Here is a 23,947-nt window from a genome sequence, read left to right as displayed (position 1 = left end):
TTATTACAACTACTACTCTTACTGCTACTACTACTACTAATACCCCTACTACTACTAATAATACTACTACTACTACTACTACTACTACTACTACTACTACTGCTACTACTAATACTGCTACTACTACTACTACTACTACTACTAATAATACTAATACTATTACTAGTACTACTACTAGTACTATTACTATTATTACTACTAATAATTCTAATACTACTATTACTACTCCTACTACTGCTATTACTACTGCTACTGCTATTACTATTATGACTACTACTACTACTACTGATACAAATACTAATACCAATACTAATACTAATACTATTACTACTACTACTACTGATACGAATACTAATACCAATACTACTACTACTACTACTACTACTACTACTGATACGAATACTAATACCAATACTAATACTAATACTATTACTACTACTACTACTGTTACTACTACTACTACTACTGATACGAATACTAATACCAATACTAATACTAATACTATTACTACTACTACTACTGTTACTACTACTACTACTACTACTACTGATACGAATACTAATACCAATACTAATACAAATACTATTACTACTACTACTACTGTTACTACTACTACTACTACTACTACTGATACGAATACTAATACCAATACTAATACTAATACTATTACTACTACTAAGAGTGTCAAACCAAACGGCATTAAAATAATCTGCACACTTACTGTCATGTTTCTGTTTGCAGGATTTGTTTTTATTTTCATGTGAATAAATAGACACCATGTCAATGCATTGCACAACATCATGTTGTTTTGTTTCATTACAACGTTGGCTGTTCTGAACAGAACAGTGAACAAGAACCCATCCCAAAAATGAGACACCCTATTCCCTACATTGTGCACTACTTTTGACCAGAGCCCTATGGACCCTGAGCACTGTGGACCCTGGTCACTATGGACCCTGAGCCCTATGGACCCTGGTCACTATGGACCCAGGTCACTATGGACCCTGAGCCCTATGGACCCTGGTCACTATGAACCCTGAGCCATATGGACCCTGAGCCCTATGAACCCTGAACCCTATGGACCCTGAGCCCTATGAACCCTGGTTACTATGAACCCTGAGCCCTATGAACCCTGAGCCCTATGGACCCTGAGCCCTATGAACCCCGAGCCCTATGGACCCTGAGCCCTATGAACCCCAAGCCCTATGGACCCTGAGCCCTATGAACCCCGAGCCCTATGAACCCTGGTTACTATGAACCCTGAGCCCTATGAACCCTGGTTACTATGAACCCCGAGCCCTATGAACCCTGAGCCCTATGAACCCCGAGCCCTATGGACCCTGAGCCCTATGAACCCTGAGCCCTATGGACCCTGAGCCTTATGGACCCTGAGCCCTATGAACCCCGAGCCCTATGAACCCTGGTTACAATGAACCCTGAGCCCTATGAACCCTGGTTACTATGAACCCCGAGCCCTATGAACCCTGAGCCCTATGAACCCTGAGCCCTATGAACCCTGAGCCCTATGGACCCTGAGCCCTATGAACCCTGGTTACTATGAACCCTGAGCCCTATGAACCCTGGTTACTATGAACCCTGAGCCCTATGAACCCTGGTTACTATGAACCCTGAGCCCTATGAATCCTGGTTACTATGAACACTGAGCCCTATGAACCCTGGTTACTATGGACCCTGAGCCCTATGAACCCTGAGCCCTATGAACCCTGAGCCCTATGAACCCTGGTCACTATGAACCCTGAGCCCTATGAACCCTGAGCCCTATGAACCCTGGTTACTATGAACCCTGGTCAAAAGCAGTGCACTAGAAAAGGGAGCCATTTGTGAAACAGACCAATAATCCCCTTCGCTGAAGCTGTGGTTTGGCCTGTCCTGGCTGGGCAGGGTGATGGCAGGTAGACTGTACTGGGGCCTTAGGCACAGTGTGATGCATCTTAGAGTAGGAGTACAGATCTAGGATCAGGTCTCCCCTTGGCCATGTAATCATATTCATTGTGATCTAAAAGGCTATAAACTAATCCTAGATCAGCTCTCCTCCTCTGAGACACACAGCCAAAAGCCACGTTAACATTTTTTTTTTGTATGTGTTGCCACAAACGTGGAATCGAACCCACAATTCTGGGACTCGTGTTGCAAGCATCATGCTCTACCAACTGATCCACACAGACAGGACCAGTGTTTGGCTCTGTGTCTTACCTACAGAGTAGCTCTGCGTCACAGAGACACTGGGGCCCAGGTTCTGGTTACTGCTGGAGGACAGGCTGGGTTTGACCTCGCCGTCCAGACCAGGATTCAGGGAGGACAGGGAGTGGGAGTGGGAGTACTCGTTGGCCTGTAAAAAGACACGTTCATCATTACACAGCCATAGAAATGAAAAAGAAAAGGCCCCACCTCTCCCTGCTGTGGGCTTCATTCCACCAATGTTTCATCTAAAGAGCCTTCGTTAAACAGGGTTACTCAAAAACACAAAATCAGCTACCAAAACCATGCTTACAGAGTCAAATACTGTCTCTCCGTGAATCTTAGGGTGCCTATTTGTGAGTGTGTGTGTGTGTGTGTGTGTGGGGGTCGGGTGTATGGGTTGAGTTTTGTGTGTGTGTACGTTCGTGTAAGTGTGTGTATGCATATTTGTGTGTGTGTGTGTGTGTGTGTGTGTGTGTGTGTGTGTGTGTGTGTGTGTGTGTGTGTGTGTGTGTGTGTGTGTGTGTGTGTGTGTGTGTGGGTGAGGTGTGGGTGTATGGGTTGAGTTTTGTGTGTGTGTGTGTACGTTCATGTAAGTGTGTGCATGCGTGTGTGTGTGTGTGTGTGTGTGTGTGTGTGTGTGTGTGTGTGTGTGTGTATGTGTGTGAGTGTGTGTGTGTGTGTGTGTGTGTGTGTGTGTGTGTGTGTGTGTGTGTGTGTGTGTGTGTGTGTGTGTGTGTGTGTGTACGTTCATGTAAGTGTGTGCATGTGTGTGTGTGTGTGTGTGTGTGTGTGTGTGTGTGTGTGTGTGTGTGTGTGTGTGTGTGTGTGTGTGTGTGTGTGTGTGTGTGTGTGTGTGTGTGTGTGTGAGTCCACTATTTTCAAGCTGCAGCAGCAGCGAGGGTGGGAGTTCAAGCATATCATTAATGTATTTTGGTTTTGTTCTGAGAGGAAGTGGGATCTAGAAAAGCCGAATGAAAAGCCAAGCCGTCATCTGGTCCTTTGTGCTTGACTGCAGCCAGGAGTCCTGATCAGCCAAGGGAGAAAACAGCTCTGCTTGGTTACCACACCACTGTCCCCAATGCTACCCTATTCCCTATTACAGCGCACTGCTTTGGACCAGAAGTAGCGCACTGCACAGGGTATAAGATTACATTTGGGATGCACACAGACACGCCATGTGGCCCTGGTTCACAACAGGACACTATTCACCTTTTGGCTTTTTTAAAATTTTGAATAAAAAAAATAAAAAGTTTAAAAAAAAAGGAGCTTCTCCACAACCCTTTAACGTTTCATTGGTTCATCATCAGTGACTATAAATAGGTTGTCATATACTGTAAGTTACATTGCTCCGTGTTACCATATACAAAATGAATATCAAATTGAAAGAAATTTTTTAAAAAATTATCCATTCTACTTATATATGTTTTGTCATAGTGAGAAAATGACTTCATTTTATATCGACCGTGATGCATTTTCTATGTATTTCGTTTGGACTCCAATACATTACTATAGAGACACTTTGTTAACCCACAGATAGAATTTCCTTTGTATGGTGGTGGGATAGTTTGAGACAGTCATGGCAGATGTTACTGTGTGTTTTATAATGAGATCAGACTTCCGGGAGACTGTGTGTTGACAATGTTTGTCCCCCCCCCACAAAAAAAAATCCCAGTGTGTGTCTGAGTGGCTCGCTGGGCTGCGGTCCCAAAGGGGATGCCTGTGAGCCTGTGACCCCACTCTTGTCTGCTTCTATCCCAGATAAACTCTAATTGTCTGCTACAACTGTTCACGGGGACAATGCCGGATGTTTTCCTCTATTCCGGAAGGCTTTAGACGTTAAACAGGCGTTTTATCATGCAGATAAAGGAGGGGCTCGAAGACGAGGGGAGATGGAGGAAGAAAACACAAAACAAAAGAAAAGATAGATTTGAAAAGGATGACCAAATGGCTAGCAGAAGTGTGGGAGGGGTGAATCTATTTAGTTCTGCATCTCCAGAATGGTGTTTTTAATAGCCTTCCAACCAGCACCCAGACCCCGGCTAATAGGGACACATTGACCAATGAGGAGAAAGGGGAACGACGACAAGTGAAAGAGAGATCCATGAAAGGAGAAAATCCTCTGATTAATACTTTATTCAATTAAAACAGATGTTTCTGTTCCAGTCACATCTTTTACATTACTGATCTACTGGTCTCTTTTACATTACTGATCTACTGGTCTCTTTTACATTACTGATCTACTGGTCTCTTTTACATTACTGATCTACTGGTCTCTTTTACATTACTGATCTACTGGTCTCTTTTACATTACTGATCTACTGGTCTCTTTTACATTACTGATCTACTGGTCTCTTTTTCATTACTGATCTACTGGTCTCTTTTTCATTACTGATCTACTGGTCTCTTTTCCATTACTGTTCTACTGGTCTCTTTTACATTACTGATCTACTGGTCTCTTTTTCATTACTGATCTACTGGTCTCTTTTCCATTACTGTTCTACTGGTCTCTTTTCCATTACTGGTCTACTGGTCTCTTTTCCATTACTGTTTACTGGTCTCCTTTCCATTACTGATCTACTGGTCTCCTTTTCTTTTGAACCCCGCCTCCTTTCCCTCTCTTCTTCTTCTTTAATACTCTCTCTGAAGCTCTCTGTGATTGCAAGTCATTTCCAATTCGTTTTGGTATTGATCTTCCAGTAGAAATCAGTTTGGTAATTAGCTCCAAATTAGGCTCTCTTCTGGAGGTGAGTCCTGTCCTACTGATTTATTACCTACGTAATTCGCCGCGATCGGAGAGAAATTAAAATGAACTCAATTAGGCCCATTGCTTTAGCTTCTTTTATGGGTCTCCTCCCTTAAAGACTTGTAGTTTTATACGGGTACAAATTAATAGTCTCTTGTTGTTTAATAGTATAATGAAAGTAAATAAAGGTTATCCATTGTAATAAGCCTAAGAGAGGTTTTAATAAGAAGAAAGGTAGTAAGTCAACATGTAAGGGTGTAGTTATTGTGGTTTCTTCTGGGTGGGGGGGCGGGGTGGTGGTGGTGACAGAAGGGGTCTTCATTTGGTAAATGAGGATGGATAGATGGTGGGTGTTTGTGGTGTTGACATCAAAAGCAAGACGCATTAGAATATCCTATATATACACCACCAGGTGTGTGGAAATAAATCAAGAAAGCCCCTTTTGCTATGTTTACCATTTATAAAATAAAACAAAACATTTCCATGATAAATCTGACAGCTGAAAGCGGCTTCATACACTGTTTCAATAATAACGTTTTTGAAGAAGGACACGGAATTATAACAGAAATAACAGGTGCAGAAGGAGAAACACAGAGTCAGATAACACAACGGCAAAAAATAGAGAAAAATAGAGATATTGATTAATTGCATGTTGCCTTTCTGTTATTCTCAATTATAGGGGATCCAAAGAATGTGGTGTTTTTTCATCCCAAGATCGATACGACGTGGGAGTTTTCCCTGAAATCCCTACAGCATTTTACATGCTGTTTTCTAATACACTGGAATGACTGTTTTACCAGCCTATACATTTGCAGGGCATTTTATTTTTAGAGCTGCGTGGAGCAGGTATATATATATATTGCTCAGATGGCGTGCTCCTTCGGGGCCCTCTGGGCCAACTGAATAAAATAGCAGAATCTCTCAGCACGAAAAAGTAAATAAAAATGTGTTGACTTTCAGAGAAAACTACGTATGGAGCAGCAACAACAATTATAAAAGTAAAATAAACAAACAGAAAAAAAAACGGCAACAACAATATCATGGTTGTACAGCTCGAGGAAACTTGGATGGAATGGAAGTGTTGACGTGGTGCAATACAGGTGTATTTGATGCTGTTGACGGTGTGACAAACAACAAGACGTGACTAACCTGTTCTGGTTTGATGTGCTCCGAGGTCGGGAAGACGTCGGGGTACGACGGGCGCTCAAAGACCCGGTCCAAAGCTTCCAGCTGCTGCTGAGTGAAAGCATCGGCCCGCAGGTGCTTCCGTAAACTGTCCACACTAACCTGAGAATCAGTGTTTGGGCCAGACCCATCTGAACCATCTACAAGAAGAGAGAGCAACAACACTAGAGTCTAATCAGGAAGCCCCTGTAAGGTAGGAAGCTGGCTGACTGAAGCCCCTGTAAGGTAGGAAGCTGGCTGACTGAAGCCCCTGTAAGGTAGGAAGCTGGCTGTCACTGAAGTCCCTGTAAGGTAAAAAGCTGGTTGTCTGAATCCCCTGTAAGGTAGGAAGATGGCTGACTGAAGCCCCTGTAAGGTAGGAAGCTGGCTGTCACTGAAGTCCCTGTAAGGAAGGAAGCTGGCTGACTGAAGCCCCTGTAAGGTAGGAAGCTGGCTGACTGAAGTCCCTGTAAGGTAGGAAGCTGGCTGACTGAAGCCCCTGTAAGGTAGGAAGCTGGCTGACTGAAGTCCCTGTAAGGTAGGAAGCTGGCTGACTGAAGTCCCTGTAAGGTAGGAAGCTGGCTGACTGAAGTCCCTGTAAGGTAGGAAGCTGGCTGACTGAAGTCCCTGTAAGGTAGGAAGCTGGCTGTCACTGAAGTCCCTGTAAGGTAGGAAGCTGGCTGACTGAAGTCCCTGTAAGGTAGGACGCTGGCTGTCACTGAAGTCCCTGTAAGGTAGGAAGATGGCTGACTGAAGTCCCTGTAAGGTAGGAAGCTGGCTGACTGAAGCCCCTGTAAGGTAGGAAGCTGGCTGACTGAAGTCCCTGTAAGGTAGGAAGATGGCTGACTGAAGCCTCTGTAAGGTAGGAAGCTGGCTGTCACTGAAGTCCCTGTAAGGTAGGAAGCTGGCTGTCACTGAAGCCCCTGTAAGGTAAGAAGCTGGCTGTCACTGAAGTCCCTGTAAGGTAAGAAGCTGGCTGTCACTGAAGTCCCTGTAAGGTAGGACGCTGGCTGTCACTGAAGTCCCTGTAAGGTAAGAAGCTGGTTGTCTGAATCCCCTGTAAGGTAGGAAGCAGCTGAAGCCTCTGTGGCTTTTTGTTTATATCATTACTGTGTGTTACTGGTAACTTTGGATAAGAGTACTCAGTTCTTGAGTTGGGCCTCAAATGTTCCACCACCTCTTATAGAATATTGGCTCTAAAATATTATGACTACCAACCAGCACACGCAAGTGTTTTACTGTATCGTTTACACGCGTGTACACCCACTGTATCCTGTACCGTTTACACGCGTGTACACCCACTGTATAATGCATTGTTTATACCTGTGTAGCACTTCAACCACTACTACTCAATTATAAAGAGCAGATTCAGTCAGGGTAGATTCAGTCAGGGTAGATTCAGTTAGGGCAGATTCAGTCAGGGTAGATTCAGTCAGGGTAGATTCAGTCAGGGCTGATTCAGTCAGGGTAGATTCAGTCAGGGCAGATTCAGTCAGGGTAGATTCAGTCAGGGTAGATTCAGTCAGGGTAGATTCAGTCAGGGTAGATTCAGTCAGGCAGGGCAGATTCAGTCAGGTTAGATTCAGTCAGGGCTGATTCAGTCAGGGTAGATTCAGTCAGGCAGGGCAGATTCAGTCAGGTTAGATTCAGTCAGGGTAGATTCAGTCAGGGTAGATTCAGTCAGGGTAGATTCTAAACGGGTCATATTAATGCTGCTAGCGGTGAGCCACTGAGTGCAGTCTTTCTTCACAGACAGTAGAGGAAACTACCACTACCACACACCGTATTAGCCAGCATCATGATGTGAAAGCCCCTGTGGTAATTGATGGATTACCATCAGTGCAAATATATACTTGTTGTAGTGGTGGAGCCCGTGTATTTTAATGAACGCTGTAGCTACAGTACTGCAGTGGCTTTTTCATTCCATGTTCATTCCAGGCTCCAGGGGTTTCCCTCCTTCTCTCCTTTCTCAATTTCCCTTTTCCACAGTTTAATACTGCTTTCATTTTCAGTAGAGTGGCAGAGTAGCAGTGTTTCATTTGGGTAGCTAACACCGCTGTGACCGCAGACAGACACGACAGACAGAGAGAGAGAGAGAGAGAGAGAGAGAGAGAGAGAGAGAGAGAGAGAGAGAGAGAGAGAGAGAGAGAGAGAGAGAGAGAGAGAGAGAGAGAGAGAGAGAGAGGGAGAAAGAGAGAGAGAGAAAGAGAGAAAGAGAGAAAGAGAGAGAGAGAGAAAGAGAGAGAGAGAGAGAGACAGGGAGAAAGAGAGAGAGAGAGAGAGAGAGAGAGAGAGAGAGAGAGAGAGAGAGGGAGAGAGAGAGAGGGAGAGAGAGAGAGGGAGAGAGAGAGAGAGAGAAAGAGAGAAAGAGAGAAAGAGAGAGAGAGAGAAAGAGAGAGAGAGAGAGATGCTGTGAATGAATAAATAGTACAGTCTAGTTCAATCACCTCCCAGTCCCAGGATGCCGTTCTCCAAACAGAGGGAGAGGGATGCCTTAGCTTTTCCCTTTGGCGCTTCCCTGTGATGCTTTAAAGCCCCAGTTTTACAGCCCTCCAGACCCCTCCCTTCCCATCCCAGGCTGCAACGGCTCTGGCTACTGCCTCTCAGTCTCCAGCCTCCTCCTCCGCGGATCTCTGGAAAGGGCTTCAGCTCCCTTACAAATCTGTCATTCTAAATTTGCGGCAGATTATGTTCTCTGGTTGGTCCTGGAGGGAGCGGTGGAGATATATGATATGCAAGGGGGGACCCTATTGATTGCCTGCCTGGTCTGGTGGCAAAGAGGGAGCCGAAATGAACTTGAAATGAACATCATGCCTCAACTCAATGTGCGTATAATACTCTACTTAATCCCACATTTTTCTCTGCCATGGAATTCAATTGATCAATCATGTCTCTCCTGATAGTACCATTTGGAAGGGTTATTGCCATTCCATTCTGCCGCTTGACCTTTTCTGACTGGGGCCAGAGGATGAACCTGCACTCCCAAGAAGAGCAAAACGCATCAAGGGGATATATAAGAGACCCTGGGGGAGTCGGCGGTGTGTGCGTGCGTGTGTGTGTGTGTGATTGGGGGAGGGGAGAGGGGTCTGTGCATGTGGTGAATAGGTTACTGCCATTTGCTGCCCAACATACAACAATAATTCTATATCCTCAAACAAATGATTTCGATAACTAATAATTTAAAAAAAAAAACATTAAAAGACCTATTATGGTAAATGTATTTCATTTAACACACATGTAAAATCTTTCTATTTTCATAGTGTGATCGGTTGGGATCTGTTGCAATATGCAATCACAGGAGAACATAAATCACTTCTACTCTACACTGTTCAGCTATTTTCTTCAGATTTTCAGTATGGATAAATCTAATCACATCTTTTGATCTGGCATTATTTCTGGACAGCTCCACTGGGGGCCTCAGCCTCTCGTAGCGCCGCTGAACGGTTGGCGCTTTATCAACCTCAACTGTTCCCTTCGGTCCTCGGAAGCAAATAGACTCATTAATTACTTTCCATCTGCTAGGCCAGAGTACATACCATGATCAATACCAGCACATTAGTCATTCACCACAGAGGAATACACTTCCCATACACAAGATAAACCATCCCCAGGTCAACCTACAGTACATGGACTGTGGTTCCCACTCAAACCATTCCCCAGGTCAACCTACAGTACATGGACTGTGGTTCCCACTCAAACCATTCCCCAGGTTAACCTGTTGTTCCCACTCAAACCATCCCCATGTTAACCTACAGCACATGGACTGTGGTTCCCACTCAAACCATTCCCCAGGTCAACCTACAGTACATGGACTGTGGTTCCCACTCAAACCATTCCCCAGGTTAACCTGTTGTTCCCACTCAAACCATTCCCCAGGTCAACCTACAGTACATGGACTGTGGTTCCCACTCAAACCATTCCCCAGGTTAACCTGTTGTTCCCACTCAAACCATCCCCAGGTCAACCTACAGCACATGGACTGTGGTTCCCACTCAAACCATTCCCCAGGTTAACCTGTTGTTCCCACTCAAACCATCCCCAGGTCAACCTACAGTACATGGACTGTTGTTCCCACTCAAACCACCCCCAGGTCAACCTACAGTACATGGACTGTTGTTCCCACTCAAACCACCCCCAGGTCAACCTACAGTACATGGACTGTGGTTCCCTCTCAAACCATTCCCCAGGTTAACCTGTTGTTCCCACTCAAACCACCCCCAGGTCAACCTACAGTACATGGGCTGTGGTTCCCACTCAAACCATCCCCAGGTCAACCTACAGTACATGGACTGTTGTTCCCACTCAAACCACCCCCAGGTCAACCTACAGTACATGGACTGTGGTTCCCACTCAAACCATCCCCAGGTCAACCTACAGTACATGGACTGTTGTTCCCACTCAAACCATCCCCAGGTCAACCTACAGTACATGGACTGTTGTTCCCACTCAAACCATCCCCAGGTCAACATACAGTACATGGACTGTGGTTCCCACTCAAACCATTCCCCAGGTCAACCTACAGTACATGGACTGTGGTTCCCACTCAAACCATCCCCAGGTCAACCTACAGTACATGGACTGTGGTTCCCACTCAAACCATCCCCAGGTCAACCTACAGTACATGGACTGTGGTTCCCACTCAAACCATTCCCCAGGTCAACCTACAGTACATGGACTGTTGTTCCCACTCAAACCATCCCCAGGTCAACCTACAGTACATGGACTGTTGTTCCCACTCAAACCATCCCCCAGGTCAACCTACAGTACATGGACTGTTGTTCCCACTCAAACCATCCCCAGGTCAACCTACAGTACATGGACTGTTGTTCCCACTCAAACCATCCCCCAGGTCAACCTACAGTACATGGACTGTTGTTCCCACTCAAACCATCCCCAGGTCAACCTACAGTACATGGACTGTTGTTCCCACTCAAACCATCCCCAGGTCAACCTACAGTACATGGACTGTGGTTCCCACTCAAACCACCCCCAGGTCAACCTACAGTACATGGACTGTGGTTCCCACTCAAACCACCCCCAGGTCAACCTACAGTACATGGACTGTTGTTCCCACTCAAACCATCCCCAGGTCAACCTACAGTACATGGACTGTTGTTCCCACTCAAACCATCCCCCAGGTCAACCTACAGTACATGGACTGTTGTTCCCACTCAAACCACCCCCAGGTCAACCTACAGTACATGGACTGTTGTTCCCACTCAAACCATCCCCCAGGTCAACCTACAGTACATGGACTGTGGTTCCCACTCAAACCATTCCCCAGGTCAACCTACAGTACATGGACTGTGGTTCCCACTCAAACCATTCCCCAGGTCAACCTACAGTACATGGACTGTTGTTCCCACTCAAACCATCCCCAGGTCAACCTACAGTACATGGACTGTGGTTCCCACTCAAACCATCCCCAGGTCAACCTACAGTACATGGACTGTTGTTCCCACTCAAACCATCCCCAGGTCAACCTACAGTACATGGACTGTGGTTCCCACTCAAACCATCCCCAGGTCAACCTACAGTACATGGACTGTGGTTCCCACTCAAACCATTCCCCAGGTCAACCTACAGTACATGGACTGTTGTTCCCACTCAAACCATCCCCCAGGTCAACCTACAGTACATGGACTGTGGTTCCCACTCAAACCATCCCCAGGTCAACCTACAGTACATGGACTGTTGTTCCCACTCAAACCATCCCCCAGGTCAACCTACAGTACATGGACTGTGGTTCCCACTCAAACCACCCCCAGGTCAACCTACAGTACATGGACTGTTGTTCCCACTCAAACCACCCCCAGGTCAACCTACAGTACATGGACTGTGGTTCCCACTCAAACCATTCCCCAGGTCAACCTACAGTACATGGACTGTTGTTCCCACTCAAACCATCCCCCAGGTCAACCTACAGTACATGGACTGTGGTTCCCACTCAAACCATCCCCAGGTCAACCTACAGTACATGGACTGTGGTTCCCACTCAAACCATTCCCCAGGTCAACCTACAGTACATGGACTGTGGTTCCCACTCAAACCATTCCATTCCCCAGGTTAACCTGTTGTTCCCACTCAAACCATCCCCAGGTCAACCTACAGTACATGGACTGTGGTTCCCTCTCAAACCATTCCCCAGGTTAACCTGTTGTTCCCACTCAAACCATCCCCAGGTCAACCTACAGTACATGGGCTGTGGTTCCCACTCAAACCATCCCCCAGGTTAACCTGTTGTTCCCCCTCAAACCATCCCCATGTTAACCTGTTGTTCCCACTCAAACCATCCCCAGGTCAACCTACAGTACACGGGCTGTTGATCCCACTCAAACTATCCCCAGGTCAACCTACAGTACACGGGCTGTTGATCCCACTCAAGTTTAGGTGAAATACCCATTTAAACATTTAAGACACCCACCTCAATATTGCCTCCTTGTAAAATCCATAATCCTATGACTAGCGTAAAAATGCCAGTATATCTATTTTTAAAAAACTCACTCCAATGCCCAGTAGATTTATGTAAAAACCCTTCACTCTAATTTATTTATTTATTTCAGCTTTATTTAACTAGGTAGTCTAGTTGAGAACAAGTTCTCATTTACAACTGCGACTTGGCCAAGATAAAGCAAAGCAGTGCGACACAAACAACAACACAGAGTTACACATGGAATAAATAAACATACAGTCAATAACACAATAGGAAAACAATTTACAGTGTGTGCAAATGAGGTAAGATAAGGGAGGTAAGGAAATAAATAGGCCACAGCGGCAAAATAATTACAATTTAGCAATTTAAACACTGGAGTGATTGATGTGCAGAAGATGAATGTGCAAGTAGACATACTGGGGTGCAAAGGAGCAACATAAATAAGTAACAGTATGGGGATGAGGTAGTTGGATGGGCTGTTTACAGATGGGCTATGTACAGGTGCAGAGATCTGTGAGCTTCTCTGACAGCTGGTGCTTAAAGCTAGTGAGGGAGATATGAGTCTCCAGCTTCAGTGATTTTGAAATTCGTTCCAGTCATTGGCAGCAGAGAACTGGAAGGAAAGGCGGCCAAAGGAGTAATTGGATTTGGGGGTGACCAGTGAAATATACCTGCTAGAGCGCGTGCCCAGTACAATGTCCAGTACATCTATGCCAAAAACCATCACTCTAATGACCAGTACATATATGTAAAAAACCCTCACTCTAATGCCCAGTACATATATGTAAAAAACCCTCACTCTAATGCCCAGTACATATATGTAAAAAACCCTCACTCTAATGCCCAGTACATATATGTAAAAAACCCTCACTCTAATGCCCAGTACATATATGTAAAAAACCCTCACTCTAATGCCCAGTACATATATGTAAAAAACCCTCACTCTAATGCCCAGTACATATATGTAAAAAACCCTCACTCTAATGCCCAGTACATATATGTAAAAAACCCTCACTCTAATGCCCAGTACATATATGTAAAAAACCCTCACTCTAATGCCCAGTACATATATGTAAAAAACCCTCACTCTAATGCCCAGTACATATATGTAAAAAACCCTCACTCTAATGCCCAGTACATATATGTAAAAAACCCTCACTCTAATGCCCAGTAGATTTATGTAAAAAACCCTCACTCTAATGCCCAGTAGATATATGTAAAAAACCCTCACTCTAATGCCCAGTACATATATGTAAAAAACCCTCACTCTAATGCCCAGTAGATTTATGTAAAAAACCCTCACTCTAATGCCCAGTACATATATGTAAAAAACCCTCACTCTAATGCCCAGTAGATTTATGTAAAAAACCCTCACTCTAATGCTCAGTACATACATGTAAAAAACCCTCACTCTAATGTCCAGTACATACATGTAAAAAACCCTCACTCTAATGCCCAGTACATACATGTAAAAAACCCTCACTCTAATGCCCAGTACATACATGTAAAAAACCCTCACTCTAATGCCCAGTACATCTATGTAAAAAACCCACACTCTAATGCCCAGTACATATATGTAAAAAACCCTCACTCTAATGCCCAGTACATATATGTAAAAAACCCTCACTCTAATGCCCAGTACATATATGTAAAAAACCCTCACTCTAATGCCCAGTACATCTATGTAAAAAACCCTCACTCTAATGCCCAGTACATATATGTAAAAAACCCTCACTCTAATGCCCAGTACATCTATGTAAAAAAACCTCACTCTAATGCCCAGTACATCTATGTAAAAAACCCTCACTCTAATGACCAGTACATCTATGTAAAAAACCCTCACTCTAATGCCCAGTACATCTATGTAAAAAACCCTCACTCTAATGACCAGTACATCTATGTAAAAAACCCTCACTCTAATGCCCAGTACATATATGTAAAAAACCCTCACTCTAATGCCCAGTACATATATGTAAAAAACCCTCACTCTAATGCCCAGTACATATATGTAAAAAACCCTCACTCTAATGCCCAGTACATATATGTAAAAAACCCTCACTCTAATGCCCAGTACATATATGTAAAAAACCCTCACTCTAATGCCCAGTACATATATGTAAAAAACCCTCACTCTAATGCCCAGTACATATATGTAAAAAACCCTCACTCTAATGCCCAGTACATCTATGTAAAAAACCCTCACTCTAATGCCCAGTACATATATGTAAAAAAACCTCACTCTAATGCCCAGTACATCTATGTAAAAAACCCTCACTCTAATGCCCAGTACATCTATGTAAAAAACCCTCACTCTAATGCCCAGTACATCTATGGATGTGGCCCAAAATACACCTCATTCCCTATATAATACAGTCCTTTTGTCCAGAGTCCTATGGCCTGACTATCTGCTGGAATAGGTTGTTCTAGCTGGTGGTAAGGAGACCCTCAGTCTAGCCTGGCTAAACCAGACTGAATGCTAAACTCAATGGTGAGCTCAGCATTCAGTCACGTTTTTACCAGGCTAGTTAACTAGAGGTATTCTGTTTCATCCTGATGACGTTTAGAAGTGAATTCAACCATCACAATGACATTTCTTAAAGGTACATAGGAAATATTTTTTGATGTATCTAAAAAAGAAAATTACAGCCATTTTGTTTTTTACGGAGTATCACAGCCACCCAGCAATGTAATACGCCACGTAGACCACATTTCATATTTCTACAGAAGCCACCGCAAGACATCATATCCTACAAGTATACAGTACCAAATAACATATGTTGTAAGATATATGGTGCATGTTTTTGTGGGCGAGTTTCCCATTCCGTGCTAGCTGTTATGTCGTCGACAGTTACCATCGTCCTGTTTGTTCATCATTTGGAATGGAGGCTAGCTGTAATATCTGATACTACTAAATAACATTTGCTAAGATACATTGTACATGGTTTTTGGGGGGCCATTTTCCATACCATTTCAGCTATTAATTATGTCATAGCATTAGTCGGTAAACCTGGAAATCATAATGGCTTTGTTTACATGTTAGTCATTTAGCAGACGCTCTTATCCAGAGCGACTTACAGTAGTGAGTGCAGACATGTTCATACTGGTCCCCGGTGGGAATTGAACCCACAACCCTGGCGTTGCAAGTGCCACGCTCTACCAACTGGTCTCTGTTTCTCCACATCCTCCCCAGTGATGCTAATAACTTATGTTGTTATGTCATAGTGGATAATGTCTTTGTTTGTTGGTGTGTCTCCATAGTGATGGTGTCTGTGTTATTGATCAGTGAGTGACAGGCTTGAGTGTATTCATCTTGACATGGCTGGGCATTAACACTCCGGTAACGAGGGAGCAGAGGACTCCAGACTCTATCAGATCACATCACCAGCTCTATGAGACAGACTCCTCTCCGCGGGCTCGCCACCCCAAGGTCGTGACCCCTAGCAGGGGGTTGAGCCGACGTAATTCTGTCTCTGCCTGGAGTCAGAGAGAGAGAGAGAGAGGTCGTCTGCCTTACTACGCGGACTACCTGTCTGCCAAACACGGCAGAATACAAACCACTAGAAACATCGGCTTTGAGAAGGAAGCTGACGTCGTCTGGCCACGACGGGGATTATACAATAGGCACGAATGGCCCCGTGAAGAATTGACCAAAGCAACGGCGTCAAAATATAAGATCGTAGTTGTTATACTATCTTATTCATGGTAAAATTCAACCTGTGTTCAGTCTGTGTTTAGCCCTGGCTGGAGGCACAGGGAGGTGAAATGGCACCTTAGGGTCATGAAGGCCCCTCTTTTCTGAATAGGCTTTTTGTCTTTCTGTCGTTCTAGTTTGAACAACATTATCTATCTATACGTCAACTAGTGATTCCCTTTCCCAAGCATTGCATTAGCATTCTGTTTGAACAACATTATCTAGCTATGCGTCAACGAGTGACTCCCTTTCCCAAGCATTGCATTAGCATTCTGTTTGAACAACATTATCTAGCTATGCGTCAACTAGTGACTCCCTTTCCCAAGCATTGCATTAGCATTCGGTTTGAACAACATTATCTAGCTATACGTCAGCTAGTGACTCCCTTTCCCAAGCATTCCATTAGCATTCTGTTTGAACAACATTATCTAGCTATGCGTCAACTAGTGACTCCCTTTCCCAAGCATTGCATTAGCATTCTGTTTGAACAACATTATCTAGCTATGCGTCAACTAGTGACTCCCTTTCCCAAGCATTGCATTAGCATTCTGTTTGAACAACATTATCTAGCTATACGTCAACTAGTGACTCCCTTTCCCAAGCATTGCATTAGCATTCTGTTTGAACAACATTATCTAGCTATACGTCAGCTAGTGACTCCCTTTCCCAAGCATTGCATTAGCATTCTGTTTGAACAACATTATCTAGCTATACGTCAACTAGTGACTCCCTTTCCCAAGCATTGCATTAGCATTCTGTTTGAACAACATTATCTAGCTATGCGTCAACTAGTGACTCCCTTTCCCAAGCATTGCATTAGCATTCTGTTTGAACAACATTATCTAGCTATACGTCAGCTAGTGACTCCCTTTCCCAAGCATTGCATTAGCATTCTGTTTGAACAACATTATCTAGCTATGCGTCAACTAGTGACTCCCTTTCCCAAGCATCGCATTAGCATTCTGTTTGAACAACATTATCTAGCTATACGTCAGCTAGTGATTCCCTTTCCCAAGCATTGCATTAGCATTCTGTTTGTTTTTGTGATATCACTCCCTCATTTACAAGTAGCTTCCATTTACACCCTGAATTAAATCAATTAACACTCATTTCAAATTAAATTGTACGCGTCGACACATACATTTTTCAATCAAACGTTTTGGTTAATGTATTGTTAACCAAATCAAATATTACAACATTTTAGTGCACATATGCTCCGCATAGCCTCTCTTCAATATGTCTCAGATAGATACTTTAATATATCTGTCTACTTATACAGATATGTGTAACTAAGACAATTATCTCACTATACACTCTGCTGGCCTCAGAAAGACAACTCCATATCGTCTGAACGTTGACGGCCTGAGTCATTTGACATTTGAGTCATTTAGCAGACAATCTCATCCATAGCGACGTTCTCATCCAATAGCGACGTTCTCATCCATAGCGACGTTATCATCCATAGCGACGTTCTTATCCATAGCGACGTTCTTATTCATAGCGACGTTCTTATCCATAGCGACATTCTTATCCATAGCGACGTTCTTATCCATAGCGACGTTCTTATCCATAGTGACGTTCTTATCCATAGCGACGTTCTTATCCATAGCGACATTCTTGTCCATAGTGACGTTCAACAACGGTAGGTCCAACTACAGACGGTGTACAGTGATGGTGTACAGGAAGGCCCTGACACCATTCTTCATCGATCTGTTCCTGGGTATTAATTAAGCAGCCCTTTTTTCATTGATTTAGCACATTGTAGTTCAGTGCGTTACCGCCTGTCTCTCAGACTTGATGTTGTTGAACTGAGATCCTCTGTTGATCCACCCTTCTCCCTGGGATGCATCCCTAATGACACCCTATCCCCTATATAAATGCCCTATGGGCCCTGGTCACAAGTAGTGCCGTGTAGAAGGAATATGGTGCCATTTGGGGCACAGTCCCTCTCTCACCCAAACAGATGGTGATGCTGACAGAACACTGATGTGAACAGGATTCATGGCCTAGTGCTCCATCATTCATCTGTCCCTGTCCCTGTCTCTGTCCCTGTCTCTGTCGCTGTCTCTCTCTCGGTCTCTGTCCCTGTCCCTGTCTCTGTCTCTGTCTCTGTCTCTGTCGCTGTCTCTGTCGCTGTCTCTCTCTCTCTGTCTCTGTCTCTGTCTCTGTCTGTCTCTGTCTCTTTCTCTGTCTCTGTCTCTGTCCCTGTCCCTGTCTCTGTCTCTGTCTCTCTCTTTCTCTCTCTGTCTTTCTCTCTCTCCTGTCTTTCTCTCCCCTCTCCTCCTCTGTCTGTCTGTCTGTCTGTCTGTCTGTCTGTCTGTCTGTCTGTCTGTCTGTCTGTCTGTCTGTCTGTCTGTCTGTCTGTCTGTCTGTCTGTCTGTCTGTCTGTCTGTCTGTGAATGATATGAAATGATGATCTAATTGTGGAATTTCTCTTTTCTTATTATTATCACATTGTACAAAAGCTTCAGACAACGCAGAAATATATTTTTTGAAAATGACTGAAATGAAGAATACCCATAATGGTAGTTATGATTGTCCATATTGTGGGTCGTATTTGAATAGCGATGTGAAATGGTTTCAAAAGACTGGACACACTTGGTGAGATATCATTCTCTTTATTGGCCATTAGCTAGATACCGTATCCTGAAGAAACCTCTCAGCTGTATCTGTCCAGGTGATTTCAGCTCAATCACCCAATAGAATGGGTGTCAGCAGCCCGTTGTCGGTTAGTCGGTATCTTAACAAGGTACGTTAATTCAACAATCTGTATTTCCACCACAGTATAGTAATATATCTCTGCTAACGTTGCATCCATTCTAGAACATTCTAACACTATGGTACGGAACATACAGTGGACAAAACCATCACCGAACAAAAGCAGTTCCCTATCGGTCCAAAGCAGGGTGTCTATTCCACAGGCTGCAATACAAATTCCTTCCTGGCAATAATTCCTACAGTCATTGAACAGAATATTTCATACCCTTGAGCTATTTCCTTTGTCTTTTCCAGTAGCCAGCCTCTCGGAGGGGAGTGGGGATGCGGGTGGAGCGTTGGACGGGTTGGGGGGGGGGGGGGGGGGGGGGGAGATGGAGACTAGGATGTTAATTTGTGAGGTAATAGCTTTTCTCTGCGGAATTGCAAATTCTCATATATATGGACAGCAGACAGGACATCCATGGTCACCAACGACACGATGGGTACGTCCCAAAGGACATCCTATCCCCATTATAGTGCACTACAAGGCCCTCGTCAAAAGCACTGCACTACAAAGGGAATAGGGTGCCCTTTAGAACACAGCTCAGCTCCAGAGGTCCCCTCTCTCTCTCCTCTCCTCTCTCTCTCCTCTCCTCTCTTTCTCCTCTCCTCTCTCTCTCCTCTCTCTCTCTCTCCTCTCTCTCTCTCCTCTCTCTCTCCTCTCCTCTCTTTCTCCTCTCCTCTCTCTCTCCTCTCATCTCTCTCTCCTCTCTCTCTTCTCTCTCTCTCTCCTCTCTCTCTCTCTCCTCTCTCTCCTCTCTCTCTCTCTCTTCTCTCTCTCTCTCTCTCTCTCTCTCTCTCTCTCTCTCTCTCTCTCCTCTCCCCTCTCTCTCATCTCTCTCCTCTCCTCTCTCTCTCCTCTCTCTCTCTCTCTCTCTCTCCTCTCTCTCTCCTCTCTCTCCTCTCCTCTCTCTCTCTTCTCTCTCTCTCCTCTCTCTCTCCTCTCTCTCTCTCTTCTCTCTCTCTCCTCTCTCTCTCTCTCCTCTCTCTCTCCTCTCTCTCTCCTCTCCACGCTCTGTCCTGGCTGGCAACAATAGCTGCCAAGTGTAACATGCTACTTTTAATTTGCAATAACACATGACAAAGCCAGATTAATGGCTCTTATGACACGAGTGTCCCTGGCGCCGGTCTTCTCCAGGACCCGGTGTACATAACGCGTGTCACACTACATTATCTCTACATCCCTCTAGTAATGGGGAGACCTGCTTTCTTTAAAGGGCTCCTCACTGCTGAGTTGGAACTTAGGAGCTGTCTGACTGGTGCACCTTGGCACAGAGCCACAGTACAGCCAAGGTTCTGGACCTTGACACACCGTCCTTCCCTTTCACTGCATGAGCCGCTTACTTTCAACTTGTTATTATTGTTATTTACCCGAGCTACCGAGTTCGTTTTTTAATAAAGTTAAATAAAGTTTGTCTGGTCTTAGTATTAAACACTGACCTCTGGTCTTAGTAGGAAACACTGACCTCTGGTCTTAGTATTAAACACTGACCTCTGGTCTTAGTAGGAAACACTGACCTGTGGTCTTAGTAGGAAACACTGACCTCTGGTCTTAGTATTAAACACTGACCTCTGGTCTTAGTATTAAACACTGACCTCTGGTCTTAGTATTAAACACTGACCTCTGGTCTTAGTATTAAACACTGACCTCTGGTCTTAGTATTAAACACTGACCTCTGGTCTTAGTATTAAACACTGACCTCTGGTCTTAGTAGGAAACACTGACCTCTGGTCTTAGGATTAAACACTGACCTCGGGTCTTAGTAGGAAACACTGACCTCTGGTCTTAGTATTAAACACTGACCTCTGGTCTTAGTATTAAACACTGACCTCTGGTCTTAGTATTAAACACTGACCTCTGGTCTTAGTAAGAAACACTGACCTCTGGTCTTAGTATTAAACACTGACCTCTGGTCTTAGTATTAAACACTGACCTCTGGTCTTAGTAGGAAACACTGACCTCTGGTCTTAGTAGGAAACACTGACCTCTGGTCTTAGTATTAAACACTGACCTCTGGTCTTAGTATTAAACACTGACCTCTGGTCTTAGTATTAAACACTGACCTCTGGTCTTAGGATTAAACACTGACCTCTGGTCTTAGTATTAAACACTGACCTCTGGTCTTAGTATTAAACACTGACCTCTGGTCTTAGTATTAAACACTGACCTCTGGTCTTAGTAGGAAACACTGACCTCTGGTCTTAGTATTAAACACTGACCTCTGGTCTTAGTAGGAAACACTGACCTCTGGTCTTAGTATTAAACACTGACCTCTGGTCTTAGTATTAAACACTGACCTCTGGTCTTAGTATTAAACACTGACCTCTGGTCTTAGTATTAAACACTGACCTGTGGTCTTAGTATTAAACACTGACCTCTGGTCTTAGTAGGAAACACTGACCTCTGGTCTTAGTATTAAACACTGACCTCTGGTCTTAGTATTAAACACTGACCTCTGGTCTTAGTATTAAACACTGACCTCTGGTCTTAGTAGGAAACACTGACCTCTGGTCTTAGTATTAAACACTGACCTCTGGTCTTAGTAGGAAACACTGACCTCTGGTCTTAGTATTAAACACTGACCTCTGGTCTTAGTAGGAAACACTGACCTCTGGTCTTAGTAGGAAACACTGACCTCTGGTCTTAGTAGGAAACACTGACCTCTGGTCTTAGTAGGAAACACTGACCTCTGGTCTTAGTAGGAAACACTGACCTCTGGTCTTAGTAGGAAACACTGACCTCTGGTCTTAGTATTAAACACTGACCTCTGGTCTTAGTAGGAAACACTGACCTCTGGTCTTAGTATTAAACACTGACCTCTGGTCTTAGTAGGAAACACTGACCTCTGGTCTTAGTAGGAAACACTGACCTCTGGTCTTAGTAGGAAACACTGACCTGTCTCGAGTTCCATTAATATGAAATGTATAGTGGACTAAATAGTAATTACTTTGCGAACTATAATTTTCTGTAACACAGAGTAGAGTAAAGCACGATGGCGTCTAGCTACAGTCATGATATTGGATGCAATATACTATTTTTTCAAACGGTGGCTCGCGGCGAGACATTGTTTTTAAAGCAGTGTTTTGATGAGCCATGATGTGAGAGAGGATTGAAGGCCCGAGGTTGATATTTTTGGAAAGATAAACTATCAGTGTCCCTCGGCTTGTGATTCCAGGTGGGTATTATTGACTGGGTCTGGAGAGGTAGTATGTAAGAACCATATCTCTACCCTACACTCCCCCACCTGAAATCCCCACACACCCAACCACCCTACACTCCCCCACCCAACCACCCTACACTCCCCACCCAACCACCCTACACTCCCCACCCAACCACCCTACACTCCCCCACCTGAAATCCCAACACACCCAACCACCCTACACTCCCCCACCCAACCACCCTACACTCCCCCACCCAACCACCCAACCACCCTACACTCCCCCACCCAACCACCCTACACTCCCCCACCCAACCACCCTACACTCCCCACCCAACCACCCTACACTCCCCACCCAACCACCCTACACTCCCCCACCTGAAATCCCAACACACCCAACCACCCTACACTCCCCCACCCAACCACCCTACACTCCCCCACCCAACCACCCAACACTCCCCACCCAACCACCCTACACTCCCCCACCTGAAATCCCCACACACCCAACCACCCTACACTCCCCTACTCAACCACCCTACACTCCCCCACCCAACCACCCTACACTCCCCCACCCAACCACCCAACCACCCTACACTCCCCCACCCAACCACCCTACACTCCCCCACCCAACCACCCTACACTCCCCACCCAACCACCCTACACTCCCCACCCAACCACCCTACACTCCCCCACCTGAAATCCCAACACACCCAACCACCCTACACTCCCCCACCCAACCACCCTACACTCCCCCACCCAACCACCCAACACTCCCCACCCAACCACCCTACACTCCCCCACCTGAAATCCCCACACACCCAACCACCCTACACTCCCCTACTCAACCACCCTACACACCCCCACCCAACCATCCTACACTCCCCCACCCAACCACCCTACACTCCCCACCCAACCACCCTACACTCCCCTACCCAACCACCCTACACTCCTCCACCTGAAATTCCCACACACCCAACCACCCTACAATCCCTCACCCAACCACCCTACACTCCCCTACCCAACCACCCTACACTCCCCCACGCAACCACCCTACAATCCCAACCCAACCACCCTACACTCCCCACCCAACCACCCTACACTCCCCCACCCAACCACCCTACACTCCCCACCCAACCACCCTACACTCCCCTACCTAACCACCCTACACTCCCCCACCCAACCACCCTACACTCCCCACCCAACCACCCTACACTCCCCTACCCAACCACCCTACACTCCCCCACCCAACCACCCTACACTCCCCACCCAACCACCCTACCCTCCCCTACCCAACCACCCTACACTCCCCCACCCAACCACCCTACACTCCCCCACCCAACCACCCTACACCCCCTGCTTCCCTCTGCTCTCACTAGGGCTGGAGAGGGAGTATTCGTGCGTCCCAAATTGCACCTTCCCTATTCCCTATTTTCAACCATAGAGCTCGGGTCAAAAGTTGTGCACTATAAAGGGAATAGAGCACCATTTGGAACGCAAGCTATATAAGAACCACAGAGCCCTGTTCCCTCTGCTCTGCTCTTTCATCAGCATGCCGCCCGGCCCGGGGAACTTAAATCAAGGGAATGGCAGGACATCAAGGAGATCATTTGAGACTGAATAGCCGTAGAAACATGGGGCTGTCATCTATTAGAGGAGAGGACCCTCCAAAACACGCCGCCGAGCAGCTCTCCTCTCTCTACGAGCCCCTCTATCTGTCCTTATAAGTCCTTCCTCACCATGTCCTCTAATGCCTGTCTCTCTCTCTCTCTCTGTCTCTCTCTCTCTGTCTCTCTCTCTCT

The 23,947-nt window shown here is 45.4% G+C and overlaps 1 protein-coding gene across 6 annotated transcripts in view; it reads right to left on the bottom strand.

Moving 5' to 3' along the window:
* LOC110510387 (paired box protein Pax-2a) overlaps positions 1-23,947 on the bottom strand; it is a 76,588-nt gene that overhangs the window by 37,926 nt on the left and 14,715 nt on the right. For all 6 annotated transcript variants that reach the window (XM_036959947.1, XM_036959946.1, XM_036959950.1 and 3 more), the window contains 2 exons: positions 6,095-6,270; positions 2,215-2,350 (listed from right to left, as the gene is read on the bottom strand). In XM_036959947.1, coding sequence (XP_036815842.1) covers positions 2,215-2,350; positions 6,095-6,270 — 312 coding nt within the window. The remainder of the gene's footprint in view (positions 1-2,214; positions 2,351-6,094; positions 6,271-23,947) is intronic.

This window comes from Oncorhynchus mykiss, chromosome 23 (genome assembly GCF_013265735.2).
Source record: "Oncorhynchus mykiss isolate Arlee chromosome 23, USDA_OmykA_1.1, whole genome shotgun sequence".
Lineage (NCBI taxonomy): Eukaryota > Metazoa > Chordata > Actinopteri > Salmoniformes > Salmonidae > Oncorhynchus > Oncorhynchus mykiss.
The sequence above is the reverse complement of the archived record's forward strand: the minus strand, read 5'-3'. Positions and strand labels throughout refer to the sequence as shown.